The sequence below is a fragment of the Geotrypetes seraphini genome, chromosome 1 (assembly GCF_902459505.1).
Source record: "Geotrypetes seraphini chromosome 1, aGeoSer1.1, whole genome shotgun sequence".
NCBI lineage: Eukaryota > Metazoa > Chordata > Amphibia > Gymnophiona > Dermophiidae > Geotrypetes > Geotrypetes seraphini.
In genome coordinates this window covers 306,704,608-306,731,195 of record NC_047084.1, presented here as the reverse complement: position 1 = coordinate 306,731,195, position 26,588 = coordinate 306,704,608, and the positions used below count along the sequence as shown (strand labels likewise).

Here is a 26,588-nt window from a genome sequence, read left to right as displayed (position 1 = left end):
TGACTTATACTTCTTGTCCACGGAGAACTCCAGTTACAGGTAAGTAACTTCGCTTGCTATTTACACCTGCTTCTGAGCACACAGAAATGTTAGCTCCCATAATCTAGGCTTTATTTCTGTAAGATTTATGCTATTAATTTACAAAGCCATGCAATTTTTTTTTATAAGGTGCTTAGGTTAATAGAGTAGGAAGACATCCATTTTTAGCCAATGAGAATAGTTTGCTAAGGGTGCCCAAAATACTGATGGGATATAATGTCCAAAACAATCTGTTGCTAAAGATACTTGCAAAAGACAATCACCACCATTCACCAGATACACCAAATAACAAAACTTATAACAATACTTCTCTTGTGCTCAGAGATACGCTGGATCATGAGACGTTAAGTGAGCAAACAACCCACTGTAGTAATGGCTCGTGTTCTCAATCACCTGCACAATTTATTTTTTCTTTTCTTGCTTGGTGAAAAATACTCAAATAGCTATGAAATTATATGTGCTCAAATCAATAGTACTTAGCTTAAAAGTTCAACCGCAGGTACATCTTGGTTAAGAGAGCAAAAAGCACCTGAGAGCATTATTTATAAACACAAGCAAATCAGCGTATTTTAAAGTCTACATGTGTACCTGCCAACTCTGCCCATGGTCTATCCAAACTTTGCCTCTGTAAAATACCATCATAGCAGTGCGTATACTTTATGACTTGTCAAAATTTTATAATGGCCATTTATGCATGAAAATTATTTCACAAAATTATTCCCTAAGGGGCTCATAATCGAAACAGAAAAACATCTAAAAACCGGCCTAAATTGGCACTTGGATCAGTAACAAAAACATCCAAGTGCCCGATAATCGAACAGGGTTGTGGACATATTTAAAACGACTTAGGCCTTCACAGTGCTGCTGAACGACCAGAGCTAAAAGGGGTGTTTTAGGAGGAGTGAGAGGGCGGGATTTGGTTGGGACGTGGGACGTCCTAAACTTAGTCCTTAGTATGATCTTGTTGTTCTACAAGCCTCCCTGAATATATAAATTACTCAACAAGTCCTAAGGGACTAATTGCTTGATCCTATAGCACAGTGTTCTTCAACCTTTTTACACCCGTGGACCGGCAGAAAAAAAAAGAATTATTTTGTGGACCGGCAAACTACTAGGACTAAAATTTAAAAACCCCGTTTCCGCCCCACAAATCATCTGATCCCATCCACAAATCATCTGATCCCATCCACACAAGCCTCAGTTATGATTTTATATTGAATGTATTTTATTAAAGTATAAAAAGAAACAATATTCTGTACAATTATCATTTTATAAATACAAATAATTCAGAGCAGGATCAACAAAACCCCTGTCTCCCCTCCCCTTCACATATATCCCCTCTACTATCAAGAAAACTGAACAAGCCAAATTATTACAGAATGCTACACAGAAATATCATGCTAACAGAATACTGCAGTCACACATGACAGGAATAGTTTTAGGGGAGTGCAATTAGGGCAACTGCCCCCTGGTCAGAGAGCGCCCTGAGCCAGCTGGAAGCTAAAGAAGCACTGCCTGGGCTTTGCAGTCCCCAGTTATGTCTAACACCAGCTCTAGCAGGATATATATTTCAAATCTGATATATTCTAATCACAAAATAGAAATAAAATTATTTTTTTCTACCTTTTGTCGTTTCTGGTTTCTGCTTTCAATCTTCTTTTCACTCTCTTCCTTCCAGCGTCTGCCCTCTCTGTCTCTTCAATCCAGCATCTGCCCCTTCCATCCACTGTCTGTCCTCTCCCCCTTCCATATGGTATCTGTCTTCTTTCTATGCCCCTCTCCCCTTTCCATCCAGCTTGTGCCCCCCTCTCTCCTCTTTACATGATTCATTCCAACTTCATTGCTCTCTTCATTTTTATCTCTCCTACACCAGATCTATCATCGTTGTCCCTCTCTGCTTATTTTTCTGCTGACCCCTTCCTATCATCAATCTCTCTACTTTCTCATGCCTGTGTCTCCCCTTCCACTCCTCTAATCTCTCTGCCAGCTGTTTCCTTCCTTTTTTCATTCTCCCTTCCCTCCTCCCTCCTGTCCATGCAGTAATTCTCTTCCCCTCCCCTCCCAGCAGCATCTCTCCTTCTCCCTCTCCAGTAGCAGCTGTCCCTTTTTTTCCTTGCCCAGCAGCTTCCCAGATTCCTTTCCCTCCTCCCCTCCCAGAAGCATCTCTCCTTCTCCCTCTCCAGTAGCAGCTGTCCCTTTTTTTCCCTTGCCCAGCAGCTTCCCAGATTCCTTTCCCTCCTCCCCTCCCAGAAGCATCTCTCCTTCTCCCTCTCCAGTAGCAGCTGTCCCTTTTTTCCTTGCCCAGCAGCTTCCCAGATTCATTTCCCTCCTCTCCTCCCAGCAGCATCTCTCCTTCTCCCTCTCCAGTAGCAGCTGTCCCTTTTTTTTTCCCTTGCCCAGCAGCTTCCCAGATTCATTTCCTCCTCCTCCTCCCAGCAGTATTTCTCCTTCTCCCTCTCCAGTAGCAGACTGTCCCTTTTTTTCCTTGCCCAGCAGCTTCCCAGATTCATTTCCCTCTTCCCCTCCCAGCAGCATCTCTCCTTCTCCCTCTCCAGTAGCAGCTGTCCCCTTTTTTTCCTTGCCCAGCAGCTTCCCAGATTCCTTTCCCTCCTCCCCTCCCAGAAGCATCTCTCCTTCTCCCTCTCCAGTAGCAGCTGTCCCTTTTTTCCCCTGCCCAGCAGCTTCCCAGACTCTGATAGTGGTTTTCTCCCCTCCCAGCAGCTCTTCTTACTTCCCAACGCAGCGATTCACAAAGGCAGCCTCGGGTCCTTTGTTGGGTCGCGCCGCCTCTGAGGAAAGAAGAAGTTGCATCATCAGAGGCAGCCACAACTCAGCATAAGCCCCGAGGCTGCCTTCGTGAATCGCTGCGCTGGGAAGTAAAGGAGAGCTGCAGAGAGGGGAGAAAGCCACTGTCGGAGGCTCCCCAAGATCTCTCCGGCCCAGCGCACGCTTCTGATGTTGATCTTGCCGGCCCTGCGCGGACCGGCAAAAATTTCCTGCGGACCGGCGGTTGAAGAACTGTGCTATAGCAGTTCAACCCAAGAAATTGTTTTCCAGGCAGTTCTCTTTTTATTTAAGTTACAATCAATAAAATCAACTGAGATTTGGGCACCACAAAACTGTATTTCCATGTGCTGATTTCACTAAAAGGAAATTTAGTCAGTTGAGGCCTTAAATAGAGATTGCTTGCAGAGGAAGGACCCCTCCATGATAAGTGAATTTTTGTCTGACCAAGTAATCAGATGGTTACAAATATAGCACAGAGAAAGAGCCATACCTCTCTAGGTGATCTTCCGTATCATTCCAACCAAGTGAATCTGTGATTGGTTTAACTTGACGACGAAAATATTCCTGAAAATAAAAAGAAATAAAGTGTTGGTAAGTTGTTTTTTGGTTGTTGTTGTTTTAAGATGATATATTTAGGCCATCATTTTACAAGCCCTATTCACATTCGTGTTTGATATATGCATAAGCCAACACTAAGATGTCTTTATGCAAGATAAACCATTAAGTCCCTATTTTACAAAGCTGGGATATGAGCATATCAAACTCAAGTGTATGCATATCTCAAGGGAACAGAACGTGACATTTATTACCCATTTCAGAAGGGCATTAAATTACTCCTGGCAGAATCTGCACAAAAAACCCCTGAAAAAATTCTCCTCAAAATTTTTGAAAATTCTGCATATAATATTTCAGAATTCTGCAAATTCATTTGTAGTGTTTTGCATAGAATTGCCCTAAGGCCTGAAATTCCTTCCCACCTTTTCCTTTCTCAAATTTCAACCTCCTTTGTTCCCCTCTCTCACTCCACCTGTAGTTTTGTCTCCCTCTAAATCCCACCTCTCTCTCACTTGCACCCCAAATCCCCTCCCTGGCCACCATGGTGTAGCATCTCTCTCTCCCTCTCATCACTAGCTATGAATCTGTTCCTCCTTTTCCACCCCCTTTCTTGTTTAGATCATAATCCCCTCTCTACCATCCCCCACTTCCTTGTCGCCCTCTCTTCATGGCCAAGGATCTCTTCCTCCCTTCCCACAACCCCTTTCTGTTTTGTCACTCTTCCTCTCTCTACCATTCTACCACTCTTACTTGTAGGTCCAGCATCTTCCTCCCTTCCCACCACCCCTTTGGTTTGAATCATTCTTCCTCTCTCTACCATTCTCCCACCCTCACTTGCGGTCCAGCATCCATATCCCCTCACCCCACCCCACCACCTCTATTGTTCACATCTTTTCCACCCTTCCCACCTTCCTTTCTGGTCTGGGTCACTTTCTCCTCCCCCCCCTTTCCCCTTTATCAGTCCAGAATCTGTCTCCCCTCCCCACCACCCCTGCATGTCCAACATCCATTCCTCTTTCCCCTCCCACTTTTGGTCCCCTCCTCTCTCCACCCCCCATTATGATCCACCATCCATCTCTCCTCCCCCTTGTGCAGGTCTGCCCTTTCTCACTCTCTGACTGCCCCATCCCTTGGCATCCCCCTGCCATCCTGTTCCTGATCCAACAACCCCCATCCCTTCCCCATGTGGGGACTGGCCTCCTGATCGACCATGTGGAGTTGGTATCTCTTACCTGTGGGCCTTCCCAAAGCAACAGCGGTGGTCAGCCAGTAGAGGCAGTGCTGTAAACAGGCTACTTGTGACCAGCCCTGCCAGGGCCTTTCCTTTGCCTACTTTAAAGTCTAGGGGTGAGTCAGGGCAGAAGCAATCTTCCTACGCTCCTACCTGTGCAGTGTATTAACAATGGCAGTTGCAAGTTCCTTTGGCAACCTCACAAGACTAACCAAAAAGAAAAGGCGTGGGAAAGTAGTCTCTGGATGATACAGGAAAATGTATTAAATGCAAATGTAATTGTGTAGTTAAAATCTTTTAAATAAATGCAATACCAAAAAGCACAGTTACTTACCGTAACAGGTGTTATCCAGGGACAGCAGGCAGCTATTCTCACATATGGGTGACATCATCGACGGAGCCCGGATGCGGACGCCTCGCAAGCAGACTTGCTTGAAGAAACTCGAAGTTTCGAGTCGCCCGCACTGCGCATGCGTGAGTGCCTTCCCTCCCAGCGCAGGGCGCGTCTCCTCAGTTCAGATAGCTAGCAGAGAAGCCAACCAGGGGAGGTGGGTGGGTTGTGAGAATAGCTGCCTGCTGTCCCTGGATAACACCTGTTACGGTAAGTAACTGTGCTCTATCCCAGGACAAGTAAGCAGGCTATTCTCACATATGGGTGACCTCCAAGCTAACCAGAATGGGATGGTGGGAGTGTTGGCAATTTAGGAGAATAAATTTTGTAATACTGTTTGGCCAAACTGTCCATCCCGTCTGGAGAAAGTATCCAGACAATAGTGAGAAGTGACGGTATGAACCGAGGACCAAGTAGCAGCTCTACAAATTTCCTCAATAGGTGTAGATTTGAGGAAAGCTACTGAAGCTGCCATTGCTCTGACTTTATGGGTTGTGACTTTACTTTGAAAGGGTAATCCAGCCTGGGCATAGCAGAAAGAGATACAAGCCGCCATCCAGTTGGAGATGGTATGCTTAGAAATAGGATGGCCCAACTTATTTGGATCAAAGGAAACAAAAAGTTGAGGAGCAGTTCTGTGTGGTTTGGTGCGTTCCAAGTAGAAGCCCAAAGCACGTTTACAGTCCAGAGTATGAAGAGCTGATTCTCCAGGATGAGAATGAGGCTTTGGAAAAAACACTGGAAGTACGATGGATTGGTTGAGATGAAATTCCGAGGCCACTTTAGGTAGGAATTTAGGATGAGTACGAAGAACCACCTTGTCATGATGGAACACAGTGAATGGTGGGTCAGTAACTAAAGCTTGCAGTTCACTGACTCTTCGAGCGGAAGTAAGGGCTATGAGAAACACCACTTTCCAAGTGAGATACTTCAGATGAGCCTTATGAATTGGTTCAAATGGAGGCTGCATGAGTAGAGTAAGGACAACATTGAGGTCCCAAACCACAGGAGGCAGTTTGAGAGGAGATTTAACATTGAAGAGTCCTTTCATGAATTTGGAAACCACTGGATGAGCAGAGAGGGGTTTCCCTTCAATAGGCTGATGGAAAGCCGCAATTGCACTGAGATGGACTCAGATAGATGTAGACTTGAGGCCAGAATTGGATAAGTGCAACAGATAGTCCAAAACAGAAAATAAGGAGGGATGCTGAGGTTCTATATGATGAGAAAAACACCATGTAGAAAATCTAGTCCACTTTTGGTGATAGCATTGCCTAGTGGTAGGCTTCCTAGAAGCTTCTAAGACATCTCTTACAGATTGAGAAAACTGAAGAGGAGTTACGTTGAAAGGTACCAAGCTGTCGGGTGTAGAGACTGCAGGTTGAAATGAAGCAGAGATCCTTGACTCTATGTAAGCAACGAAGGAAAAACTGGTAGAAGGTATGGCTCCCTGGTACTGAGTTGAAGAAGGGAGTACCAAGGTTGTCTTGGCCACTGAAGAGCAATTAGAATCATGGTGGCATGATCGTTCTTCAACTTAACCAGAGTCTTGAGAGGGAATGGAGGGAATGCGTAGAGGAAGAGATTTGTCCATTCCAGAAGAAAAGCATCTGCCTCAAGGCGGTGAGGAGAGTATATCCTGGAGCAGAAGTGAGACAGTTTGAAGTTGTGGGGAGCCGCAAAGATGTCTATCTGAGGGGTTCCCCACTGTGAAAAAATGTGATGAAGAGGCGAGGAATGGAGTCCATTCGTGAGGTTGCAGAAGACAACTCAAGTTGTCCGCCAAGCAATTCTTTGCCCCTTGAATGTAGACAGCTTTGAGGAAGGTGTTGTGGCGGATTGCCCTGTCCCAAACCTTCAGAGCTTCTTGACAAAGGGAGGCAGAGCCCGTCCCTCCTTGTTTGTTGACATAAGACATGGCGACTTGGTTGTCCGTCCGGATGAGGACTACCTGGTCGCGAAGAAGATGTTGAAAAGCATTGAGAGCCTTGAAAATCGCTCTGAGTTCCAACAGATTTATGGTCTCCGTACTGGTCCAGTGGCCTTGAGTACGGAGACCATCGAGATGAGCACCCCAAGCGTAGGTCGAAGAGTCTGTTGTGAGGACCTTCTGATGAGGGGAAGTTTGAAAAAGCAAGCCTCTGAAAAGATTGGAAGAGAGCATCCACCAATGGAGAGACTTCTTGAAAGAAGGAGTGACTGAAATGTGTCGAGAAGGAGGGTCGCAAACTTGCGGCCATTGAGATGCCAGGGTCCATTGAGGAATTCTGAGGTGAAGTCTGGCAAAAGGAGTTACGTGTACTATGGAGACCATGTGACCCAGAAGTACCATCATGTGTCTCGCTGAGATGGAAGAGCGGGAAGACATTGTATGACAGAGTTGAAGAAGAGCTTCCAGACGTTGTTGTGGAAGGAATGCTCCGAGTTGGACAGTGTCCAGAACAGCTCCAATGAATTGTAGAGTCTGTGAGGGCTGAAGTTGAGATTTGGGAAAGTTTATTTCAAATCCCAAACTTTGTAGGAACCAGGTAGTCCGTTGGGTCGCTACAATAACCCCTTGAGATGTGGAATCTTTGATGAGCCAGTCGTCAAGGTAGGGAAAAACCTGAAGACCATGGTTCCTTAGAGCTGCTGCTACCACTACCAGGCACTTGGTGAACACTCTGGGAGACGAGACCAAGCCAAAGGGTAGTACTCTGTATTGATAATGCAGATTCCCCACCCAAAATCTGAGATACAGAATGGGTCGCAGATCGCCAGTTGTCTTTGGAACAAGGAAGTAATGGGAGTAAAACCCCCTGTTCTGCTGTTCCAAGGGAACTGGTTCGATGGCATGAAGAGAAAGCAGAGCTTGGGCTTCCTGAAGAAGAAGGGCGGTCTGGGATGGATTGGAAGGATACTCTCTTGGAGGAAGCTCTGGTGGAACCTGAGTGAAATGAAGTGAGTATCCTTCCCTGATGATGGTAAGCACCCCGAGGTCGGATGTAATTATCGTCCATCGGTTGTAAAGATAATGGAGACGACCTCCTATAGGGGGAAAAGGAGACAGAGACAGAACGGTGGAGGTTATGCTCTGTTGTAAACAGTCAAAAAGGCTGAGAAGCCTTAGGTGCAGCAGAAGCTTGGGGTTTCTGTTGCTTCTGAGGTTGCTGTTTTTTCAGAGGAGGGCGAGTATAAGGAGCCGGCTTTGGAGCAAAATGCCTTTGATAGATAAGAGCAGGGCGTGCAGGCTTGGCAGAAGCTGGTTTTGGCTTAAGTCTGACTATAGAAGCAAATGATTTTTCATGGTCAGATAATTTCTTGATGGCTGCCTCGATGGATTCATCAAAGAGGTCGTTGCCCTCACAAGGAATGTTAGCCAAGCGGTCTTGAAGGTTAGAGTCCATGTCAATGGTACGAAGCCAGGCAAGACGACGCATAGCTACAGAGCAAGCAGCCGCTCGGGCAGATAACTCGAAGGCATCATAAGATGATTGGAGGAGATGCAGACGTAATTGAGAGAAAGAAGCAATGACTTCCTGAAACTCAAAATGCATTTGGGTATCCAAATAATTCAAAAACTTTGGTAGAAGAGAAAGAAGAAATTCAAAGTAAGTGATGAAATGAAAATTATAATTGAGGACATCATAGCATTCTGGTAGATGCGACATCCGAATTTGTCCATAGTTTTGCCTTCCCTTCCAGGAGGGACGGTGGCGTAAACCTTGGAAGGATGAGACCTTTTCAAAGAAGACTCGATAAGCAGGGATTGATGAGATAACTGAGAGCTGTCAAACCCTTTGCGATGCACAGTCTTATATCTAGAGTCCAATTTCCCTGGAATAGCCGGTATGGAAAAAGATGTTTCCATGCAATGACCAAAAGTCTGATTCAAAAGCTTATGAAGTGGAAGCTTAAGAGACTCTGCTGGAGGTTGAGGAAGATGCATGACTTCGAGATACTCCTTAGAATATTTGGAGCCAGTATCCAATTGAATATCCAAGTCTACAGCCATCTTTCGCAGGAAAGATGAGAGATAGCTGATCTGCCAAAGCTTTGCCTCAAGAAGGACTCGAGGTCATCGAGGCAGCCTGTGTCGAAGAAGAAGCTTCGGCAGGGAAAAAGGCATCAAAAGAACCTGGTGACTTGGACGAGGCAATCGAGACCGGAACATCCTCGAGGTCCGGCATCGGAGACCTCGAACGAGGAGTCGGTGGTCTGGTCGAGATTGAAGTAGATCGAGGCTTCGAGGAAGATAGTCTGTCATGAGAAGAAGAACTATGCCTGGAAGGATGCCTCAATGAAGGCCTCAAATGTCGATGAGAACTGTGTCTGGAACCAGATCTCAAGTATCGAGGAGATTTCGCCTCAGAGACGTAGGCAGCCGATGCCAATGTATGAATAGGACTAGAGGCTGTAGATCGAAGCTCCAGAGGCTTGGTGGAGGAACCTCGATGCACTCTCAAAGACTCTGCTCCTTGTATAGAGTGTGAGGATTCTCGTCGAGGCACTCGCAAAGAATCTGCTCCTTGCTTTACGTGCTTGGATGCCAGACCAGACACTTGCAGGGACTCTACTCCCTGCAAAGAATGTATAAGTTCAGACTGGAGCAAAGGAAGCGGCTCGACCTCGCGGGAGTCTGCTGAATGCCCAGGCTGGATAAGAGGAAGCAGCTAGGGTCCCATGTTAGTAAGGAACTGAATAAATTGCTTCTCTAACATGGTCTGGAAAGAAGCCGGCAAGGATGGATCCGCGTCTGAAACCGGACCACCTGTTTTGGCTGGAGGTTCCTTCGAGGTAGTGTGAGTGTGCTTCGACTTGGGAGTCTTAGGCACTTTAATCACCACTGGCGGAACTGACTGCTGAGCTATCTGATCTGAGGAAACAGGGGAAGATACAGCAGATGACGTCGAAGCAAGACCCGCTACAAACGACGAAGGTTTGCAGCGTGGAAGCAGTAGGCGCAGAAGGAGCCTCGGTGGGAGTCAAGGCCGAAGACGCCTTTGAAGTCGAGGGATCAGTAGAAGACTCCATCTCGAAGAGCTGTCCACCAAAATGCAACGACGCTTGAAAGCACGAGGCTGAAGTGTTTTGCAAGGCAGGCACAACCTAGGATGATGTTTTGGCCCAAGGCACTTGAGGCAGCATCTGTGAGGGTCTGTAAGAGAGATCGCGCGCTGACACTTCCTACACCTCTTGAAGCCCGTAGCAGGCCGGGACATAGAAGGAAAAATAGCCGCCACAAAATCGAAGCCCTTGGGCTGCGGCCGAGCAGCCTGTCCCGGAAAACGAATGGAAGAAGAAAAATTTTATTTTTTTTTTTAAACTAAAAGAAATAAACTAAAAATAGTGATTCATGAGGAAAAAAACACAAACCGCAGTTGAGAGAAGGCACAAAGGAACAAAGTTAAACGCAGAGAGTTAAAGACGGACTTCTCGGCTCCACGGAAAACTGAGAACTGAGGAGACGCACCCTGCGTTGGGCGGGAAGGCACTCGCGCATCCGCGGTGCGGGCGACTCAAAACTTCGAGTTTCTTAAAGCAAGTCTGCTTGTTAGGCATCCGCATCCGGGCTCCGTCGATGACGTCACCCATATGTGAGAATACCTGGCTGCTTGTCCTGGGATAAATAATTTTAAAAAGTGATTAATTCTACGTGAATATGTTGTGCACGCCGCAGGTGTGTATGTACTGAATCAGTTGTAATTGAGCAAATGTATGGTCTGGACCCAACAAAGTCCATATTTCGGCTGGATTATGCCTTCATCAGGGGTCCTAAAGTTGGTAAAAAAAAAAATGCCTGTAATTAAAACGTAAATGAGTGGAAGATTTGTGCTAAACATAAATAGTAAACCTGGTACCAAACAAAAATGGCATTGTGGGAATAAATGCAATGAAACCCAATTGAAAGATCCAGTAAAGAGAAAAGTGCATGTGATGATAGAGTGAATCAAACCTAATTGCTAATTACAAATCACATTCAATGAAAACAAAACAGCTAGAGAGAAACAGACAAATAGATAAATGATAAATGCAATATGAGAGTGGTAATGATTGAATACAATGAAACATAATTGAAAGATTCAATGAAGAAAAGAGTGCTTGTGATGAAAGAATGATTGGAGACAAAAATGAGGAATATAAACCAGATTGCTGATTACAAATTACATTCAATGAAAATAAGACAACTAGAAGGAAACAGACAAATAAATAAATGAAGGGGTAAGTGAAAAACTGGAAAGGCCCGAGTGTTGCAGCTAAGAGTAATTATGTTTCTACACGGAACATATGCCATAAACCCACTAATTGAACTGAGGGGTGTCACAACCCACGAGCTCCTGATCACTGCAGCGAGCTGTGTTCCATGTGACCTTAGAGGCTCCCAGCGCATTCCCCACTACCAGGGAATCCTCCACGCCTTCTAGGCAACCGCCTAGGATGAAAACCACAGGATCAATGTCCACAGTGAGATCAGGCAAAGGGGAAAAGAAAACCACACACCCACGAGATTGTTAGGAAAAATAAAGATGTATTTTATTTTTATACTTCCAATTAATTCACCCGGGTATTGATAGCAAATTGCAGCATTTTCAATACAGTTTACAGCACACCTCAAACATAGAGCTCCGGGTCAACCTGACCACCCTAGCTTCACAAACCCAAGCCTTGCTTTAATTCAAAATATCAAATCAAACAAAAACGTTGGGCTGGACTCTAGTCTTTACATCTCAGTTCTCTTCACCAGCTTTCTGTGTTTAGGGTAGTCCAAACAATACTTCCTCACTAGGAAAGAGCAGGAGAGAGGGGCAAACAACCCTCCTGCAGTATGAAAAAAACCCAAAAGGTTCATTAAAAAAAAAACAACAAAAGGAACTGCTAGCATTGTAGCTCTCCCACATAGTGCCTGCAGATAAAGGAACTCTCTCCAAAACAGAAAATAATTCTACTGTGTCTTGTTCCTTCAGTCTCTTATCTTTCCCCAATTAACCTCCAGCTGTGTCGTGTTTGTGAGGTTAGACAGTCTAATGCACCAGTTCAGGAATTGCAGTGTTTCAGAGAATAACTTTGATAAGCTCATACAGTTCAGCATATACCAAACTTTAGATTCAAAACTATTAAGCAAAGCAGGTAAGAAACAAAAATAGCCAAACCCTGCCCACCTTTGCTCAGTTTGTGTCCATTGCCTCCAAACCTTTAGTAGACAGAGTTGACACACCAGTGTCCATCGGTTCACAGCTTTGCAGGACCCTATCAGCAGTGGTCTCAAGCACTTCTGACATGTCCACCATGTCCCAGTCATGGCACAGCTCCTCAGGATTAAATTCAGGAGAGGTGAGCTTTCTCTCGAACTCACCCTGAAGCCTCCTCGGCTCCTCCCCTTTGTGACTCAGCTGCCCTGCTTTAACAGTCTTCAACTCGCCCCTCCCTGCTCTGAAGAGGGGGAAGGGAGAAAACTCTTCTTGCAGCTGTGTCTGTGTCTGTGACCACTTCCTGTTCTGACCCGGGCCTTCTGGGAGTTGAAGTTTCTTAACTCCCGGGTTCCTTTGAGCCCTGACTGCAGGCTTTGGAGAGTAGCCTGACACCGGCCTGAACTCCCCTTGGAAGTCACTGTCTGGCTCCTCAAGGTTAGTCCCACAGTTAGCGCTTACATAATCCTCCGGGCCAACCTGGTCAGCTCTCCTACATAGGGGTTTACTGATCTTCTTCACTAACCCTGTGCCAAAGCTAGGAAGAGAGCTAGATTTGCCACAGGGGGCAGAGATAAGTGATCGCTAATAACAACAAGGTCTAGTGTGACTTACTCTTGTCATCAAATTCACGTTTCTCTTTATTGGATCTTCCAACTGGGTTTCATTGCATTTATTCCCACAACGCCATTCTTGTTTGGCATTGGGTCTACTATTTATATTTAGCCCAATCCTCCACTCAGTTGCTCTTTAATTATAGGCATTTTTTTTTTTTACCAATGTTCGGACCCCTGATAAAGGCATAATCCAGCCGAAACACAGAGCCTATTGGGTCCACAACATACATTTGTCTGATTACAACTGATTCAGCACATACACACTGGTAGTGTGCTTGACACATTCACTTGGAACTAATCGCTTTTTGAATTATACGTGTTATTGCATTTATTTATTGAATATGTGCTTTTATGGTTCTTTGCTTTTCATGTTTTAATATATATTAGTATATATCATGTTTAATATATATTAGTAACTTTTAACTATACAATTACATTTAATAATTTTTTCCATATCATGCAAAGACTATCGTATATAAACCAAGATTTGGGGGGATCTCAGTTTATATTTGGGTCAGCACAGACCCACCCCCCTCCCGAACCTCTTTGCAGGCCTCTGCCGGGCCTGCCATGATACGTGGTTGTCCAGCAGTGGCCGGGATAGGAGGGATCCCCCCTGTCTCCTGTCCCAGCTGATTCTAATTATTGTCATCTTCCTGCCTCTCCCATGTACCTTTAGTTTCCCCTAGTTATCGCTGCAGGAGAGACCTTCCTTCGCTCCTGCCCATGCAGAGCCACTAGTTAACTGGCTACCAGTAGCGGCTCTGCCCATGCCCTTTAGTATCCTCGGTGGACCAGCGGTAAATCACGGGAGGAGCGATCTTCCTTCGCTCCTGCCCAAGCAGAACCCCTAGCTAATTGGCTGCTGCGAGTTCTCGTGGGACTATGAGAATTCCAGGCAGCCAATTAGCTAGCGGCTCTGCATGGGCAGGAGTGAAGGCAGGTCGCTCCTGCCCATGCAGAGCCGCTAGCTGAAAGCTGAAAGAAAAATAAATATTTATAGTTAAGTGCAGTTTTTTTTAACCCAAATATTTCAAACCAAACTAGACATAACTTACATGTCTCTAAGGAGCATCTGGTTATTGCATTACATGGGCATTTTTGCTTTCATTCAGACATAAGTCTTCCTTTGACATACAGCACCATCACAAAGTCCAATTTTTTTTTTTTTTTAGTTTTGTTATTAAGTACAAATTTAAAATTTAGCTTCAACTTTAGCTTTCCTTTACAAGTTACTAATTATGGGCTCCTTCTATAAAGCCTTGGTAGATGTTTATACTGCAGGCTGGCAAGGTAAATGCTTCAATGCTCATAGGAATTCTATGCGCGACCAAGCATTTATTTATTTAAGCATTTATATACCACACTCTATCTAATGTACCTAGGGCAATGGGGGATTAAGTGATTTGCCCAGGGACATAAGGAGCAACATGGGATTTGAACCCACAACCTCAGGGTGCTGAGGCTATAGCTCTAACCACTATGCCACACACTGGCCCATGGTAGAAACCTCTATCACAGCTTTGTAAAAGTCAGCATATGTTCTGTTTCATTTTTCAACTATAAAATTTATGACTAATGACTGCATAGCCAATCATTAGTGATAAACTATTTATTTACAAGTTACAGAGAACTCTCAGCAGAAAATCAGATCTAGGGTTACCAGATTTTCGGGAATAAAATCCAGACCCATGGCCCCACCCCCAGGCCCACCTCGTTCCGCCTGAGTCATGGCCTGTTCTGCCCAAGTCATGCCCCTTTCCACCTCCAGGCCTACCCCCTCAACCTGGTCGCTTGTTGTGAGGGCATCTGCTGGTGCGACACGATGACATCAAACGCATGCATGTGACATCACCATGTTGCATCCTTGCATGCACAGATGCCGTCCCAACGTCGCTGCTAAGTGGAAGCTTGTCAAAACCTAGACAAAGTGCCGGGTTTTGAAAAGCCATCCAGACCCCCCGACATGCCCTTGAATAGGAGGAAATGTCTAGGGAAATCCGGACATCTGGTAATCCTAGAAAGATCGCTCCTGACTCGGTTCACCACTGGACCACCAGCGATTTTAAAAGTATACTTTTTACTAATTGGGGAGGCAAGATGAAGGTTAGAGTTGTTAAGAGTTGTAGAGTTGTTAAGAGTTGGTCAGTACATGAACTGGGAAGGATCATTCCTGGTGCTGGACCACTAAGACTTATATCAGGCTCAGTGGAGGCCTGCAAGGTAGGCACTGTCCTGAATATAAAATGAGACCCACATTTTTTGGCCCATTTTTTTGGCCCCAAAATCTCGGTTTATATTCAAGTATATATGGTAAAAGCAAAAGAAGGCCACTTTGGTTCTCAAAAGTAATAGCTGAAAAGGTAAGGAAAAAGAGGTTAGTTTTCATAAACTACAAAAGATCACAGAAAGAAGAAGACAGACCAAAATATCTAGAAAAGTTAAGAGAGACTGGTCAAGTAGTCAGGAAAGCAAAGATGCAAAAAAAAATTAAAAAAAAAGCCGACACGATAAAACGGGGGGGGGGGGGGGGTGGGGACAAGATATTTTTTAGATATACATATTAGTGATAGGAGGAAATGTAAAAGTGGTATTGTGAAACTCAAAGGTGAAGGGGAGGCATATGTAGAAGCTGATAAATATAAGGCTGAATTGCTTAACAAATATTTCTGTTCTGTGTTCACAGATGAAGCACAGGGAACAGTACCGGGCCTGCAGCAAACAAAAGCAAATAGGGCTGGAGGTATGGTAGACCCTGATCGATTTTCAGGGGATTGTGTTTGTGAGAAGCTTGCTAAACTAAAGATGGACAAAGCAATGGGGCCAGATGGTGTACATCAGAGGGTACTGAGGGAACTTAGGGAATTCTGGTGGCTCCATTAGATGACCTTTTCAATGCTTCACTAGAGTTAGGAGTGGTACTGGAGGATTGGAGAAGTATGGATGTGGTCCCTTTTCACAAAAGTGAAAGTAAGGAAGAAGTAGGGAACTACAAGCCAGTAAGCCTGACTTCTGTGGAAAATACATTGGGCCCTCACCTTTTCTCCATATATACCCACTCCTTTGATGTACTGATCTCCTCCCATAGCTTTCAGTATCACCTCTATGCTGAGGACTCCCATATCTACCTCTCCACACCAGATATCTCTACAGGAATCCAGGCCTGAGTTTCAGCCTGCCTATCTAACATTGCTGCCTGGATGTCTCATCACCATCTAAAACTGAATATGTGTTAGACCAAGCTCCTTATCTTTCCACCTAAACCCACCTCCCCTCAGTTCTCTACTTCTGTGGACAACGCTCTCCTCTTCCCTGTCTCGTCAGCTTGCAACCTTGGGGGTCATATTTGATTCCGCTCTCTTCTTCTCTGCTCAGATCCAACAAACTGTTAAAGTCTGTCACTTCTTCCTCTACAATATTACAAAAATCTGACCTCTCCTCTCCGATCACACTACCAAAACCTTTATCCACACTTTCATCACCTCTCAAATTGCTTCTCTTCTGTTTAACCATCTCTCTCTCCCCTTCAATCCATGCAAAATTCTGCTACATGACTTATATTCCGCGAGAGCCGCTATACTGACATAACCCCTCTCAAGTCACTTCACTGGATCCCCATCCATTTCCAATTACATTTCAAACTCCTCTTACTGACCTACAAGTGTATTCACTATGCAGCCCCTTAATATTCAATCCGCACAAATCTCCCCTACGCTTCCTCCTGTGAACTCCATTGATCGTGCAAGACCCTCCTATCCATTTCCTTCCCCTTCACTTCCAACTCCAGACTCTGTCCCTTCTATCCTGCTGTACCATATGCATGGAACAGACTGCCTCAGTCATTGTCAGGCTCCTTCTCTAGCAGTATTCAAATTCAAGCTGAAGGCCCAGTTTTTTGAGGGTGCTTTCAACTCCTAACTCCCACTCAACGTAAAATTAGCTATGTCCATCCTATTATTTTCTCTGCAAGAAACTCCCCAAACCATATATGTCCTTTCTGTCCAAATTAAATTGTAAGCTTTTCTGAAAAAGAACTATCTATTGCATGTTAAATATACAGCACTGCGTATGCCTCTCAGCGATACAGAAATGACAATTAGTCATAGTAGCAGCAGTAGGAATGCTTTTAAAACAGAGAATAGTGCAGTTTCTGGAATCCAATGGATTACAGGACCTGAGAAAATATGGATTCACTAGAGACAGGTCTTGTCATACAAATCTGATCAGTTTCTTTGACTGGGTGACCAGAGAATTGCATAAAGGAAGAGCACTAGATGTGGTGTATTTACATTTTAGCAAAGTCTTTGGATGAAAGGCGGAAGAGGGGAGATATGATAGAGACATATAAATATCTACATGGCATAAATACGCACGAGGTGAGTCTCTCAATTAAAATGAAACTCCAGAGTGAGAGGGCATAGAATAAGGTTAAAAGGTGATAGGTTCAGGAGTAATCTAAGGAAATGCTTTTTTATAGAAAGAGTGGTATATGTGTGGAATAGTCTCCTGGTAGAGGAGGTGGAGATAGACTGTCTGAATTCAAGAAAGCATGGGACAGGCATGTGGTATCTTATAGGGAGAGGAGGAGATAATGTATGCTGTGGATAAGCAGACTGGATGGATGTTGTCATGTGTCTACATTTCTAGAGTGAATTGTTCTCCACCTGGAACCAACTTTCTTCCTACTGATGTTACAACTGCTTTAATTTCAGCACCTGAAATTTGGGATAGAGGTCATTATCATCCTGGATCATGTCTGTGATGTACGATAAGGCGGATGCAACTCTCTGCCAAGGCAAATAATCTTTTTCCTCCGTGAGATATTTTGTCAAGTTCAGAGCAACTAAGTAGTTCACAATGTCAGCACTGAGGAAAAAGAGAAATATTAGTGTACATTAAAAAAAAACATAATTTATATATGATATGAAGGTGCACTGTTGTGATATTGGTTATTCTGTATACATGAGGTAAATTGTTAATAAGCTGCTGTACACCACTGATTTTATTTTTAAAGAAACGATTAATAATTTTTAATAAGGCTCTTTTTTTATTAATTAATTAAATCAAAAATATATAAACCATCAATGACCAAGATGATACTGAAAGGATTTTATTAATGGGGAACAAGCCTCAGATTATGGAGCTACACCCATTTCGGGTTTTCTCAAAGAGACAAGCCAAGTTGTTCTCTTGCTCCTGCTTACATCACTGGCTTGAGCCCATCCTCCCCACCTTTTAAACTACAATGCTTTAATTCATTCATTTAATTCATTACTTTTTTTTTTTTTTAAAGATTTTTTTTACTTACAATTCATTTAGTGTAAATCTTCTACTTCATACTAAATTAACTTATCAATCACCTAACAATTCATTTTGGAACACAGAACTGACAGAAAAAAAAGCACTTATCTTAGGAAAGTGCACTGGTGCTTTAAAGTGCTGCATTGAAAAGTGCATTCGTGCAGTAAACTTGTAGCTTCTTTAATTCATCTCTGCTTGTAAAGCTTAAAGTGTTCAACTTCTGCTCTAGAAAACCAAGGCCACTGCTGGTATCTTTTTAAATATCTGACAGGGCCTGTGTTTCGCGGGATACACTGCCTCCCCGCTGCATCAGGGAAAATGTCTCTAGCAACGCTTCTTTATGGCTGCAAATGTACACCTGCCGATTCTGCCGGTTTTTCCTGTTTATTGTTGTACCACACTTTTTTTATTAAGCCATGGCAGAGGTTTCTACCGTTGCCCAGGGTGCTAAATGCTCAGATGTTCATAGGAATTCTATGATTGTCAGAGCAGCGTTGGAGCATTTAACACTCTGGGCCACAGTAGAAACCTCTACCATGGCTTAATAAGGGGAGGGGTGTGTGTAAATGAGCCATGAATGTATGGCTGACCAATTTTGAAATGGAGGGTACTATGGCTGCTAATGAGATTCATTTTATAACCTTGCAGCCGTGTGAAAAATGCAAGCATCTTTCTCCATGCATGGACATAAACACAATTTCATGAAATAAAAAGTATGCACATACTACTACTACTACTAATAATAATAATAATCATTTCTATAGCGCTACTAGACATACGCAGCACTGTATATAAAAACACAGGGCTCCTTTTACGAAGCTGCGGTAGCGGCTTTAACACGTGCAATGTTTAATCACGCGCTACCCCTGCGCTAGCCGAAAAACTACCACCTACTCAAGAGGAGGCAGTAGCGGCTAGCGCGGCCGGCAGTTTAGCGCACACTATTACGTGCGTTAAACCGCTACCGTGCCTTCGTAAAAGGAGCCCACAGTTTCTGCTCAACATACTGTACTTCTGCTTTGAAAGTTACCCCAAAGAATTTATATACTTATGCTTACACCCTGCTCTTTTTCAACACCCAAAAACTTTCTGGGTTAATATTGATGAATTTGATTGAATTTTCTAAAGCATAGTCAAACATTGTCCCAATCCTGGCAATGTCTTTGTTCAGTCTGGGTAGAGTTTCGGATGCATAAGGATGTACATGAGTACCTTCATACAAACACTGCATGCAGACATTCATAAAAGTTGATTTCTACATGTAACACACTGCTGTGCTCTTAGAAATGCATTAGAAAAATGACCGTTTCTAGTCAGTATTTAAAATTTATATGGTCTCCATCAAGTGCTGGCCCAAGTTCTTAATTTTTTAAATTTTTTGCTGGCATACAACTAAATGATTTTTATAAAATAATATAAATATAGCCACAATCTATCTGTTTAAGGTGAGTAGAGGGCCTTGGAGTGTGTTGAGTCACAATCTGGATAACTTTCTCCATATAAGCTGAACAACCTCTGGCAGCAATACAGTTTCACAATTCCTTGTTCTTTATTAAGAGTGTGTGGCATAGTGGTTAGAGCTACAGCCTCAGCGCGATGAACTGACCACAATGCATCTGATTCAGTATTTGGGAGGCAATGCCCTTCCCCCCCCCCCCCCCCCCCCCCCACACACACACACACCTCTCACATCAGCCTTGGAGCAGCAGGACATAGGGCGAGACTAGGAAGCAGGCGGTGGTGGCTGGCAGGCACCCTGGGTCCTGGAGGGAGAAGCTGCCGCTTGAGCTGCTGTCATGTCCTTGCTGGCGGGGAGCCTAAATACCGAGGAGGGGGCTGGGGTATCTCTGTGGTGGTGGCTGGTGGGGACCCTGGGCCTGGGGGAAGAGAAGCTGGAGCTTTCTCATCGCATGGCTTGCTGCCTGAATCCTGGCACAGTTTGCTGCCTGAAGCTCGGCTTGCTTACTGAAGACCAGCCTTCCCACGCTGAAATGGTCCACAATGAAACAGCCACGATGAATCGTCCCATTCCGGTCTAAGGAATAGCTTAATGGTTATTGCAGTAATTTTGTGTCTTATTTTTGTTTTGTTTTTTAACTGTGCCCACTCAGGGACAGAAAAATACCTAACATGGAGCATTCACAATTAAAAAAGAAATCACATATAGCTGAAGTATAACTTGAACCTGAGCCCAGTGGCATAGGAAGGGGGGAGGGGGGTGGGAGCAGACCACCCTGCGTGCCATCTTGGTGGGGGACCAGCACCTCTCCACCCCTACATGCCATCTTGCACCCTCCCCCCTCCCTCCTCCCCTATACCTCTTTAAATCTTCACCAGCACCAGCAACAACTCTGCTTGTGCTCGCCTGGCTCCCTCTGAAATCATTTCTGGGTCATAGGCAATGTTCCCTCTAATTTTTCATAGACTGTGTGTGCAAAAAACTTCATCTGTGCGCATTTTAAAGAAAAACTAAATTTGTGTGCACTATAAAAATGATTGCCAGAGGGCCCGGAGTTCAGTTATGGGCATTTATGGGCAGGTCTTTGAGTTTAGTCTGAATTAACGAAAACACAATGTAATTTTAGTTACACTTTATGTAAGTTACACTTTATGTAACAAAGTCTCATTTCAATAAACATAAATTATGTTTCATTGAAATGTTTCATTGAGCGCTACTTATAAATAAGGTATCATTGTACTTTATACTTAAAATTTAGAAAATAACAACAGTTTAGTTTTCAAAGTTTTTTCCTGCGATCTTTCATATTTATCCAGTCCGAATAAATTCTGTCAAGATCTGTTGAGCCTCCATCTTGAAAGTGACTCTTAACACGCATCAGCATTTCCAAATGCTCTAAATGTAAACAGTTCCTTTGTTTAGTCTTCAAATTGTTCATTAGACTAAAACCACGCTCACAATCTGAAATAGATGCTAAGAATGTGGCACTAATGTCCATCAATTTTGCTAAATCAGCAAATTGATCATTCTGAAATGCAAATTTCGTCATATCTGGAAAGCTGTTTATCAGATTGCTTTTGATTGTTTCTGAAACAAGGAATTTAAAGTCATTGTATTGCTGAATAATAACACTTTCCTTCGGAAGAAATTGTTTATACTTTAAACAAAGAGATCTGATATGTCCATTTCCGAAGTCAAAGTCACATTGTGATTTTGCTGTACAGTCAAAAGCAGACCATTCCTCAACTTCATTTTCAGGAAATCTTTCACCCAGATGCAAACATAGGATGTTAATGAATGTTAATATGGAATTAGTATCCATTGAAACTTTTTCTCCAGACCTCATCCTGTTGTCAAGAAGACTGTTGACTTTATCACTACACTTAACCTTGTCGTCTAAGTATTGCATTCGAAGTTTGTTCAATTTACCATGTGCAAGATGATAAGCTTCCAATGGTGTCAAACCACGTTTTTGAAATGCCATGGTTAAGGAAGCCAGTTCTGATAAGACATCATTCAAAACTTCAAGTGTAATATGAAATTGTTCATTGTTCAGCTTCTTATAGCAGTACTTTGCAATAGGATCATTATCTTTGTCTTCTTCAAAATATTTTAACAGGGGATCATAATTTTGAATAATTGCTTTAAGTGCAAAGTGTCTAGATAACCAGCGCACTTCATTCAGAGGTCTGAAAGCAATTGATTCACATTCAGATGCATCTTCTATTTCTTGAAATTTGCATCGTTTAGTAGAAGACCAACAGAACACCGTGTACACAGTTCTCATTAGTTTCTACTTCTTTCATCAATTTTACTTCTTTCCATGAATCAGAAAGTCCCAAATCTTCCCGATGTGCAACACAATGTTGCTACACTAAATGTGGAATGTCTTTTCTCAGCTTTGCTGCAACACCATCTATTTTGCCCAACATAACAGAGGCACTATCAGAGTGAACATAACCATTTTATTCAGGTCAAGTTCATGTTTCCTATAAAATTCCCCAATTGCTGTTACTATTGATGTAGCATCACATGCTTCCAACTGTTGCATCCCACCAAATGATGTCCTATACTCATTTGAATTGACTGGCCGATACTTAAAGTAGAGTATTAAGTACTTGTTTTTTTTTGTTGTTTTTTTTTTTTCACTTGGTCATAGAACACTTTATTCATCAGCCTAAGGACGAGGCGAGTGTGAGCTGACAGAAGATCAACTGGAGCAAAGATTCATTGTGCTAAGGGGGTAAAAGTAGAAAAACTCAACTGCCTTCAACATGGGAGCCAAAAAGCCCAGATAAATGCTGACAGAAATGTTTGTGCTTTCATCAACAGTTAACGTATGATACGTTGCTAATTTAATGTCTGCCATACGATCATCTTGCACGATGCCATTGATAATTCCAAGAAATTCAAACGCATAGTTTTTGCTTCTCCAGCTATCAGGTATACTAACATACTTCGCCATGTGCTCATTGATATCTTAAACAGACAGCATTGAGATATTCATCTTAATGGCCAGCACAACACTGTCGACAAGAACCTTAATTTCATCAGGACTGGAACGCTTCTGTTCATTACTAATTTGCCTGTTTTCTTTTTTGGTTGGGCTTTCAAGCAACATGTTAACCAGTCCCCCACTTAAATTCGGATTTTTACTTCTGAGTTTCCTAATACTGTCGGTATGAGATTTACTTGATAGATGGCGTTTCAGAAAGTCCAGTTTCCAAACATCATCCCATATTTTTCCAGTAGAGAATTTTCCAGTTGCTTTGGCATCTTGACAATAACAACACACAACTCCATCGTCTTCATCATAGGTAAATATTTCACACAGTCGAACACGCATTGTATTTCGAGATTCCGGTGTCTCCGTTTCAACAATTTCTTCAAGCCATTCAGACCTAAAAGCTGTTGCAGCTCTCTTGCGTTTTACACTTTTCACCATTCGCGGTTTAGACATTTTAATAGTTATATCTAGTTGCAATATAATAAACAAATACAGTTATACAAATGCAGTACCACGCTGCACACGACATATCCAGGAAATAAACAATATGGTGGAACTTCAGGAAGTCAAAGAATCGAAAGTGTTTCATATCCTATGGGCCATAGGCTATGGCCCTATGGGGCTTGTGACGTGTCAAGTTCAAATGCCAAAGATAACGGAATCACATGAATGACTTAAAATTTATATTATAGTGCTTCAATAAATGTGAAAAATGGGAAATCGGAACAGCTGGTCTTCTGCAACATTTCATTTTAGCAGTGAAAATCATTTTTAGGCAAAAATTTATTTTTTTGTGCGCGATATTTTAATTTGTGTGCGCGCGCACAAGCGCACAGCTTAGAGGGAACATTAGTCATAGGGCCAGGAAGTGATGTCAGAGGGAAAGCCAATGCCAGCGGGAGCAGCAGGCTGAAGAAGCTGCTCACGCTGGCAAACATTTAAAGAGGAATGGGGTGGGAAGGGAGGGCATGAGTGTGGTGTGGGGGGCACATCAGGAGCAGGGGATTGATGGAGCAGGGGAATGGAGAGGAAGGTGCAGGGGTACTACCATCCCAGGCACCTCCTGCCCTTGCTATGCCACTGCCTGAGCCCCCCGGTTCTCAGCACACTACCCTAATCATTAGGCTACCCTTCTGCTCTGCGTAAACTTCTTTGGATTCAGATTTGATACTACGTAGTCTGCAAGCTATTTTTCAAAAACTGAGAGCAATCCTTTCTCCAGTACAATGGTACCATCTACTGGATTATAAGCACATCCCTGAGGAAGGCTATTTCTAAAAGCTGAAACACGGACCGTGTAGGGATCCATTATAAAAAGAATCAAAGACTCTCTAATAGGCTTGCATTATTCCATATATGTTTTATGTGTTTTTAATAGATTGATTGTTCTCGAGGCTGATGTGCAGTGTCCCTTCCCACTTTTTCTTGGTTTCTAGACTTCTGTGTGACCATTTTATAACATGGATGTTCCTAAGCTGCCACTAAAATGTTCCATGTCCCTTCTTTTTCCCCATTCATAATTTGGATGCTTCAGTTTGTAAATCATTTGTTCATGTTGGATGTCTTCAGCACATGAACATACATTTGTCATATATTTTACAGCCAGCTGTATGTCAGCAGATCCTATTCTAATGCACATAAGAACTGAGCATCCATATGTAACATACAGACTTGGAACGTCAAAATTCTAAGTTGCACGTCCTTTCTATAATGCCACTCCGCATCATGTTTTTAGGATTCAATTTGCCATCTCCAAGTTTACCTCATTGATTGTATTTATGCTTTTATTTCATCATTACTAGATACAGCCCGACAACACATCAAACTCTACTGCCTGATATTCAAAGCATTACACGGCTCTTCCCCCTCCTATCTAAACAACCGCTTAAACCAAATCTCCACCTCAAGACACAGAAGAACCTCGAACCCTTTCGCCTTCCCCCCACTCAAAGGCACACAACGCAAGAAAATGTTTGACAACCTTCTGGCAACACAAGCAGCAAAAATCAACCATTCCATCTCCAATCTTATGACAATATCAGACAACTTCAAAACATTCAGAAAAGAAATCAAAACCCTGCTTTTCAAAAAATTTATCCAAATATCTTAACCCCTCCTCTTTTACCTCCAGAAGATTCACCTACCTTCAGATAACCTTCCCCCAAATGACCCACCTTAACACCTTCCAATTAAACAAATACCATAAATAGATTGTAACCTACCCTCTCTAACTGCATTCCATATGTATTTTTCATACAGTTCTTCACTGTCAGTTTAATTTCCATCCTATAAATTCACATAGAATTTTTCTTTTTTCAACCATCTTTATTTTCTCTTCTTTATTAATTTCCAGGTACTTTAGTTAGATTGTGAGCCTTCGGGACAGTAAGGGAATTTTTTAAGTACCTTCTTACTTCTCATTTATAATCTTAATGTATATTTTCTTCAAACCGCTTAGAACCTAACGGATGTAGCGGTATATAAGAAATAAATTACATTACATTACATTTCACTATTGTCATGCTGTAAACAAAAAAGTGTAAAGTTTATGTCAAACTGTCTTGGGAGAATTTCTCCATAAAGGTGCTTAATAAATCCCAATAAATGGATGTTGTACCTACTTTGAGGCAGGGGCTACTTTGTGGGTGTATGTGACAAGACCGATCCATGCTGCATTCAGCCCATTTTCCACCCCAGGAATTCCTGCTACTATTTGCTACTAAAGGAATGCTGCTACTATTTGGGTTTTTGCCAGGTACTTGTGACTTGGCTTGGCCTGGCCTCTGTGAAGATGGGATACTGGGCTAGATGGACTCTTGTAAGGCTATTCTTATGCTCTTATGAATGATGTTATTCAGTTGCAGACACAGCAAAAATAAGTTATCTAGATAAAAATTTCTGTGTATCACTGAAAATAAAAAAAGTATGGTGGCTTTGAGCTGCAGCAGCAACCCATCTAGTCCATTTCAGCAGTGGGTTTTGCTATTTATGCATCAGGGACTGGTGAAATGGCTGATGCTATTGGGTTATCCCAGGGGTAGGCAATTCCGGTCCTTGAGAGCCAGAGCCAGGTCAGGTTTTCAGGATATCCACAATGAATATGTATGAGATGGATCTGCATGCATTGCCTCCTTCAGATGCAAATCTATCTCATGCAATATTTATTATGGATGTTCTGAAAACCCGACCTGGCTCCGGCTCTCGAGGACCGGAATTGCCTACCCCTGGGTTATCCCAATTTTTACAGCTTAAATGCCAATGTGATTGTTTATAGCTTCGGTATAGTAGTTTCACCCATGTCTCCAGCCCTTGACACAGAAGCAGTAGGTGATAAAAAAAAGAGTTAATTTGATCAAGATTCATGACTTGCATGGATTGCCCATGAGCAGTATATAAAATTACATAAACCTTGAACTTTTTTCTTTTCCTTTTTCTTTTTTCAGGAATTGTTGGTTATTTGTGAACACTCACTATGAAAGAGGGAATCAAAATACAATCAAATAAATGAAGCTCCAAGAACCTCACAGAATGGGACAATGACATTCTGTTTATTTCATGACCTGACATGGACCATGTTTAAGCAAAACTACCTGCATCAGGGGTCCATATATTGTGAGCTTTTTATGCTCTCTTAAATTGCCAGAAACTAATACACTCCTATAATGGGGTACAGACATCAATATCACAATATCCTGTGGCTTGAACGCTGTGACTGCCCATGTTATACAGTACATACCTTGCCAAAGCAAAAGCATCATCGAAAAAACCTGCACGATCAGCTTCTGAAAAATTCTGAAGAAATGAAGAAAGACTAGATCAAACTCACGTTCTAACAAGTTTGCAAACATCAAAATGTAAATGCTGCAGATTGGTTCATTAATAGACTTGTACCTATTATCAAAAGATAAAGACTCCTAACTTAGGAGCCAATGCATCTAGTGCGCATATTATTCTGCATGTAATGTACAAAGGGGCGTGACTATTACTGTTCGCAGCAGCAGTTATTGATAACACTGGCCAACACTCATTTTGGTG

The 26,588-nt window shown here is 43.0% G+C and overlaps 1 protein-coding gene and 1 long non-coding RNA gene across 3 annotated transcripts in view; one reads left to right on the top strand and one right to left on the bottom strand.

Annotated features, from left to right (window-relative positions):
• ENPEP (glutamyl aminopeptidase) overlaps positions 1-26,588 on the bottom strand; it is a 96,574-nt gene that overhangs the window by 14,573 nt on the left and 55,413 nt on the right. For both annotated transcript variants that reach the window (XR_004540394.1, XM_033955510.1), the window contains exons 13-15: positions 26,290-26,345; positions 17,502-17,652; positions 3,317-3,390 (exon numbers count right to left, since the gene is read on the bottom strand). Coding sequence is in view for 1 of the 2 variants with exons in the window: in XM_033955510.1 (XP_033811401.1) it covers positions 3,317-3,390; positions 17,502-17,652; positions 26,290-26,345 (281 nt within the window). In the remaining variant the exon portion in view is untranslated. The remainder of the gene's footprint in view (positions 1-3,316; positions 3,391-17,501; positions 17,653-26,289; positions 26,346-26,588) is intronic.
• LOC117365285 lies at positions 12,557-26,563 on the top strand. Its single transcript, XR_004540395.1, has 3 exons — positions 12,557-12,607; positions 15,473-15,529; positions 25,997-26,563. It is a non-coding gene; the product is annotated as an uncharacterized LOC117365285 (long non-coding RNA).